Here is a 7,500-nt window from a genome sequence, read left to right as displayed (position 1 = left end):
GAAAGCAGAACATGGACACACGCGACGCGCCTCTGGAGACGCTGTTATTGCACAGATGACGCATGTTTCGTGACTGCTCAGGGACACACACACACACACACCACATCAAAACGCACACGGACTCATCAGGGCACGTTATTCTGAAGAAGTAGATTTAATTTCCATCAAATTACACTTCTATTGTGTCCTGCCCTCTGGCTGTGTGTGTGTGTGTGTGTGTGTTCAAACAGGTCCTGGTTTGATATGGAGGCAAACAGCAACACATATTGTATGATTGAGATCTTGTGCTTCTCATATAAACCTGTTCAGAAGATAAAACAGTGTCATCTGCTTATGTTTAAATATAACCAAAACCCATCTAAGAGAAATACCTCGCAAACGGAAACGCAAATCGTGAGTGACACGTAAAAAATCGGCAAAGAAGATCAAATCTAAAAGCTGTGGAATGAATGTAGGTCAGTCGTCAGTCGCTGGAGTCACACTATCAGCTGCGGGCGGTGAACATCATTATGGACCAGCAATTAGTCACAAAAACAGCATTTCAGGAAATGTGATGATCTCATGATGAAATTGTGACTAATTGCATCTTCAGTCTGATGATGAACAACATCACAGATGTCACAACAGGATGGAAATCTAGCATTAATCTGAGATGCACATTTTCAAGATATTGTGTGTGTGAGAGTGAGTGTGTGTGTGTGTGTGTGTGAGAGTGAGTGTGTGTGTGTGTGTGTGTGTGTGTGTGAGAGTGAGTGTGTGTGTGTGTGTGTGTGTGTGCAAGTGTGTGTGTGTGTGTGTGTGTGTGTGTGTGCGTGAGAGTGTGTTTGTGTGTGTGTGTGTGTGTGTGTGTTAGAGTGAGTGAGTGTGTGTGAGAGTGTGTGTTTCATGCATGAGGTCTTTGCCTGCAGATGAGAGGCACATAGAGTTGAAGACAATAGAGTAAAATGGGACTCGTTAGATGGAAACAACTTCATTAGCCGTACAAAGAGCTTTTGAGAGAGAAACAGCCGTGTGAGTGTTGCTGACGTGATCAAACCTCCAACACTGAGTATTAAAGTTGAGTGAGTGTGTGTGTGTGTGTGCGCGTGCGTGTGAGTGTGTGAGAGTGTGTTCGTGAGAGAGAGTGTGTGTGTGTGTGCGCGTGTGTGTGTGTGTGAGAGTGTGTTCGTGAGAGAGAGTGTGTGTGTGTGTGCGCGTGTGTGTGTGTGTGAGAGTGTGTGTGTGAGAGAGAGAGAGAGTGTGCTTGAAAGTGTGTGTGTGAGAGAGAGAGTGTGTGTGTGAGAGAGAGAGAGAGTGTGCTTGAGAGTGTGTGTGTGAGAGAGAGAGTGTGTGTGTGTGTGTGTGTGCGTGAGAGTGTTTGTGTGCGTGTGTGTGTGTGTCTGTGTGTGTGTGTGTGTGTGTGTGCGTGAGAGTGTGTGTGTGTGTGTGTGTGCGTGCGTGCGCGTGAGAGTGTGTGTATGCGTGTGTGCGTGCGTGTGTGTGCGTGAGAGTGTGTATGTGTGCGTGCGTGTGTGTGCGTAAGAGTGTGTATGCGTGCGTGCGTGTGTGTGTGTGTGTGCGCGTGTGTGTGTGTGTGAGAGTGTGTGTGTGAGAGAGAGAGAGAGTGTGCTTGAAAGTGTGTGTGTGAGAGAGAGAGTGTGCTTGAGAGTGTGTGTGTGAGAGAGAGAGTGTGTGTGTGTGTGTGTGTGCGTGAGAGTGTTTGTGTGCGTGTGTGTGTGTGTCTGTGTGTGTGTGTGTGTGTGTGTGTGTGTGTGCGTGAGAGTGTGTGTGTGTGTGTGTGTGCGTGCGTGCGCGTGAGAGTGTGTGTATGCGTGTGTGCGTGCGTGTGTGTGCGTGAGAGTGTGTATGTGTGCGTGCGTGTGTGTGCGTGAGAGTGTGTATGTGTGCGTGCGTGTGTGTGCGTGAGAGTGTGTATGCGTGCGTGCGTGTGTGTGTGCGTGAGAGTGTGTGTATGTGTGCGTGCGTGTGTGTGTGTGTGCGTGAGAGTGTGTGTATGCGTGCGTGTGTGTGTGTGTGCGTGAGAGTGTGTGTATGTGTGCGTGCGTGTGTGTGTGTGTGTGTGTGTGTGTGCGTGAGTGTGTGTGTATGTGTGCGTGCGTGCGTGTGTGTGTGTGCGTGAGAGTGTGTGTATGTGTGCGTGCGTGTGTGTGCGTGAGAGTGTGTGTATGCGTGCGTGCGTGTGTGTGTGCGTGAGAGTGTGTGTATGCGTGCGTGTGTGTGTGTGTGTGTGTGTGTGTGTGAGTGAGAGAGTGTGTGTATGCGTGCGTGCGTGCGTGTGTGTGTGCGTGAGAGTGAGTGTGTGTATGCGTGCGTGCGTGTGTGTGTGTGTGTGAGTGAGAGAGTGTGTGTATGCGTGCGTGCGTGCGTGTGTGTGTGCGTGAGAGTGAGTGTGTGTATGCGTGCGTGTGTGTGTGTGTGTGTGAGTGAGAGAGTGTGTATGCGTGCGTGCGTGCGTGTGTGAGTGTGAGAGTGTGTGTGTGTGTGCGTGCGTGTGTGTGCGTGAGAGTGTGTGTATGCGTGCGTGCGTGTGTGTGTGTGCGTGAGAGTGTGTGTATGCGTGCGTGTGTGTGTGTGTGTGTGAGTGAGAGAGTGTGTATGCGTGCGTGCGTGCGTGTGTGTGTGCGTGAGAGTGAGTGTGTGTATGCGTGCGTGTGTGTGTGTGCGTGAGAGAGTGTATGTGTGCGTGCGTGTGTGTGCGTGAAAGTGTATGTGTATGCGTGCGTGCGTGTGTGTGTGTGCGCGAGAGTGTGTGTATGCGTGCGTGTGTGTGTGTGTGTGTGTGTGTGTGTGTGTGTGTGAGTGAGAGAGTGTGTGTATGCGTGCGTGCGTGTGTGTGTGTGTGTGCGTGAGAGTGAGTGTGTGTATGCGTGCGTGTGTGTGTGTGTGTGTGTGAGTGAGAGAGTGTGTGTATGCGTGCGTGCGTGCGTGTGTGTGTGTGTGAGTGTGAGAGTGTGTGTATGCGTGCGTGCGTGTGTGTGCCCCTCTCTGCTGTCTTATGTAATTAGATCTGCTCGTCTCTAAACGCGAGCGTTCTGCACGTGGAGTTTGCAGCAGTGACATCATCACTCCTCGTCTCACGCTTTGGTCTCACGACACTTCAGAAACACACACATCTAGACTCCTGCTGTGCAACAAATCTGCCAAATGCTAAACCAAAAGAGCATCAAAAAAGAGACCAATCAAAACTAGTATTTTCTGTTTCTGAAGAGATTCTACTGTTCTATGTGGTTGCTACTGTATGTGATTTCCTTTTGTCAGGTGTGAAAAGTCTGTAGATGTGGCTCAGGCCCTTCAAAATATTATTTTAATTACCAAAAAGATATTTGTAATAGTTTTAATAATAGTAATAATAACAACACTGCTAAAGTAAAGTACCGTACAGTAAAGTAACAGCTCTTCTCCTCAACGACACACGTGATCATCTGAGGAATCATTCATATCTGGAGCACACACACACATACACACACACATTTTTGTTCAAGTTTCAGTAATTTTTTATTTTGTTATTTTTTATTAGTATAGTTTATAGTCAATATAGTTTTTATTAAAATTAAATAAAAGTTTTTAGTTTTTGCCTTAAACTAAACAAAAAACGACTAACTAGCTGAGATAAAAAAGCTTTACGAATTTTTTAAAATATTGTATTTAAGTTTATATATACAGTATATATACAGTATATATATATATATGTTTTTTTTTTTGGCAAACATTCAGAAGTGATTGTGTTTTCCGTATTAACCCTCTGTGGCCGGACCTGCACTTCCTCCATCATCTCCACCATCCTCTGAGACAGTTTCACAAACCTGCCCGATCACAGCGAAACACAAACACACTCATTACGTAAATGTGGTTCTTCAATTGACGCTCAGAGGCGGGGAGACGTTTAGGCAAACAGTGAAGTGTGTGTGTGTGTGTGTGTGTGTGGCGTTCCGGATGATGGGCGGCCCGGCCCTGATGGCAAACCTGCACAGACTCGTGGGAACAGGGCGTAGATTTACTCAGCACTGAAAACACAGATGCTGCACACACTCTTCATCTATCTAGTGGTATCATGAGTACAGCAAGTAGAATTAAAGGTGCAGTGTGTAATATTTAGGAGGATCTGTTGGCAGAAAATCAAAATATCATATTAGGGGTGGGTGCTATACCGGTATGAAAGTGACTACCGGTATTATGTTATACCATGATATGGATTTTGCGATACCGAGAATACCATTAGATATTCATAAATTCAAATTTTGTAGTTATATTGTTTTGTTCAATTTGGTACTCTTTACAACGTTAAAATAACACTACTAATGACGATACAAAGTCGAGGCTGAACTTAACCTTTTCCTCTTGTCTCCAACTCGCGTGATGCACAGGCATTAATAATCAAACACTGAGAGCATGGTAACAGTCCAGTGTTTCCCACCACACACACACTAATTCGTGGCGGTGCGCCACAGAATCAACACCGGCCGCCACATAATGCGTTTCGTTATTATTATTATTATTATTTTTTACGCTATTTAAAACACGCAGTGTATTCGTTCTCTGTCACTCCGTCTTGTCACACACGCGCCTCTCGCACACACACACAGCGTCTGTCTATGAGGCGCCGGACGGGATAAAAGCGAAGCGAACTCCGCGAGAGACCGCGTGTGTCCGAGCATTAGTAAATTGATACATAGTAATATATAATTACTATATAAGAGGTATGGAAGTTCGATAGATGGACAATAATATATATAAAAACAACAATTAAATTCTCACCACTGAATTAGCAGGATGTAGCCTACTTCTCTCTTTTGGTCAGTATACAAAAACTTTTCGGTTAACATAATGTTGTCTTCAATTAGGCCTAAGTGTCAAACCTCTCTGAAATCACACTATTTCATATTTACTGATTATAACGTATTCAATAAACCATACTCCAGTGTTACTCATCTTACGAATTATTAACGAAGGAATTATTTGACCCCCGCAAAGTAAAAAGTGGAAAGAGATAACTAGTGAATTCAGGCCTACCTCATGTTGCACGTTTGCACTTTTTGAGAAAAACAATGGCACAATAAAAAAAGATTTTTCAGGTCTATGTCCCATTAAATCCCTCACCTTTTTCTAGTAATAGGGTTAAAATACATATTTTGCCTCTAATTTAACTAAGGTGTACTAAAATGTGATTCAAATTTTTTTTTCTCATATCGCAATATAATATCGATATCGTCCGGACAGTGAAAAATATCGTGATATGAATTTTTGCTCATATCGCCCACCCCTATATCATATACATAACTATGTTTTCAGTGGTGTATAAACCCTTACATAATGAAGCGTTATGTGTTTATTAGCTTAGAATGAGGCGTTTCTCTCTACACACACCGCGGGTCCGCTTACACACACGTTTCGCGGACACACGCGTTTCGTCACTATGTTGTTCTTCATGATAAGAAGCTGCTAAAGTCAGCGAATAAAACACTGACACAATGATGAACAAGTGACAATAACATTCACAATAACATTGTTTTACTGAATAATTAAGTAAACCTAATTTCTTAATTTATCTTTGTAAAGAATCCTCATTGTATAACTGGCGACTCTCTGCTGTCTCAGACGGCGACATCACTTCCTGTCATCCACCGTAACTTCTGTTGGGTGCAGTTCACAACCTCACCACTAGATGTGCTAAAACTTACACACTGCACCTTTAAGTTACAGAAAACCAATCTTTGCATCTCTGTGAGTTTGTGTGTGCGGCTGCGTCCCAAATCGCACACTATCCACGTACATTCATACTAAACTTTCTTCAGACTCCTTCAACATTTCTCACATTTTCACAGTTTATTCGCTATGGTTTAGAAAATGGTAATAAATATGAGCAGAACTCAGTGGATATTTGACTGGTTTTGTCCGTCCTTCTGTTAGACTCTCACACATGAATTATGTTGAATATCTGTCAGCTGTTAAATTGAACTACACAATTAGATAATACCAGTTTAGCTCAACCAGTGACCAAGCAATGCTTCATGTTGTTCAGTCTGTGTGTAAAAAGAGCATTAGCAATTACAGAAAACACACTTCAGCAAAACATCATCAGCTCAAAGTGGAGGAATCATTTTTGGGTACCAAATGTTTATAAATGTTACTGGTAGTCACTGTATGAAGAATATTTGTCACAGTTTACTTTTTTTTGCTCTCCTCACTTACATAAATGAACTATAGTGTCCTGCACACACTAGTGAAAACATATCAAAAATGATATCTGGTGTCTGAATAATGTTTGGTTTGCCTGTATATAGTGCGTGAAACTAGTATTAGTTCAGCCTAAATCAAAGGATGTAAAAAAAAAAAAAAAAAAAAACAGCATGTCAAAGGATTTTTGGAATGAAGAACTTAAAATGATTTACTGAACACGGTGCAATACTTTAAGTGTGTAATATAAATATGCAAAAGTATGCGGTACGTACATGAGACTCTGCCTGAAATGTGCGGGGCATTGTGGGTCGTCGTCCTTCGGGGGGTCCGCCAGCTCTATCGGGGTCACCAGCCCCAGGTCCTCACCCTGATCAACGAGCCCCGTCATTATTATCTGTTCAAAAACAACCAACAACCAGAAAACATATTATTATATGCTTAACAATTCATTATTATTTATTTTATGTTTAATAATATATATATATATATATATATATATATATATATAAAATATACTGTGTGTGTGTATATACATACATATATGCTGTGTATATAAAAAACTTTTAATCATTATTTTACAGTATTAAGTCGACATATCTTTCACTTTGTCCACTTTTTAAAACTTTTTCCATGAACCTTGTTTTTTTTGTTATACAAGAAAAAATGCATTCAATACCAAGATAGAGAAAATTTCTACAATAAATAAGAACATTAATATTAGTATGAAGTAGGGATGCAGCGATATGAACATTTTGGCCGATACCGATAACCGATAATTCTTCATATTTGAAAGCCGATAACCGATATATCGGCAGATTAATCTAAATCCAAATTTTTATATAATTTTTGAGAGCCTGATTAGAAAAACAAAAGTCTCACCATTAATAGCCATGTCCCAAACACACAATTATAATGTTCTCATTATAATTTTATGTAGCCGATATAACTGCACATGTTGCACTTTACTATATTTTCCTTTTTTGATATGATTCCAATCATATTTCAAGCAATTCAAAATCATCATGTTGAACAGTGCGCATCTGAAGCGTCTCAGCTGAAGGAAATAATCCACTATTTATCGTTCTTCTCGGACCGATAACGATAACATTCAAAATTAACATATATCGGCCGATACCGATATGGTGGCCGATATATCGTGCATCCCTATTATGAAGACAAAATTGTTATTAATATGCAATCAATCCCGGAAACAAAAGTCTTTACCTTCTTTGCAATGCATTCTGGGATTTCCTTTTCTATGAAGGACACGTGATGCTGTCTTATAATGTGGTCGAAACATCTTATAATGCAGCATAAAGTTGC

At 41.9% G+C, this 7,500-nt stretch overlaps 1 protein-coding gene across 3 annotated transcripts in view; it reads right to left on the bottom strand.

Annotated features, from left to right (window-relative positions):
* LOC130070515 (GRAM domain-containing protein 2A) overlaps nt 1-7,500 on the bottom strand; it is a 54,412-nt gene that overhangs the window by 34,390 nt on the left and 12,522 nt on the right. For 2 of the 3 annotated variants that reach the window (XM_056234930.1, XM_056234932.1), the window contains exon 2: nt 6,450-6,577. In XM_056234930.1, the coding sequence (XP_056090905.1) occupies nt 6,450-6,565 (116 nt within the window). In that variant the 5' untranslated portion in view covers nt 6,566-6,577. The remainder of the gene's footprint in view (nt 1-6,449; nt 6,578-7,500) is intronic. The other variant, XM_056234931.1, reaches the window with a different exon arrangement.

This window comes from Rhinichthys klamathensis, unplaced genomic scaffold (genome assembly GCF_029890125.1).
Source record: "Rhinichthys klamathensis goyatoka isolate OS25496 unplaced genomic scaffold, OSU_Roscu_1.1 h1tg000409l_1, whole genome shotgun sequence".
NCBI classification, from domain to species: domain Eukaryota; kingdom Metazoa; phylum Chordata; class Actinopteri; order Cypriniformes; family Leuciscidae; genus Rhinichthys; species Rhinichthys klamathensis.
Note: the sequence above shows the minus strand (reverse complement) of the source record. Positions and strands in the feature narration are given on the sequence as shown.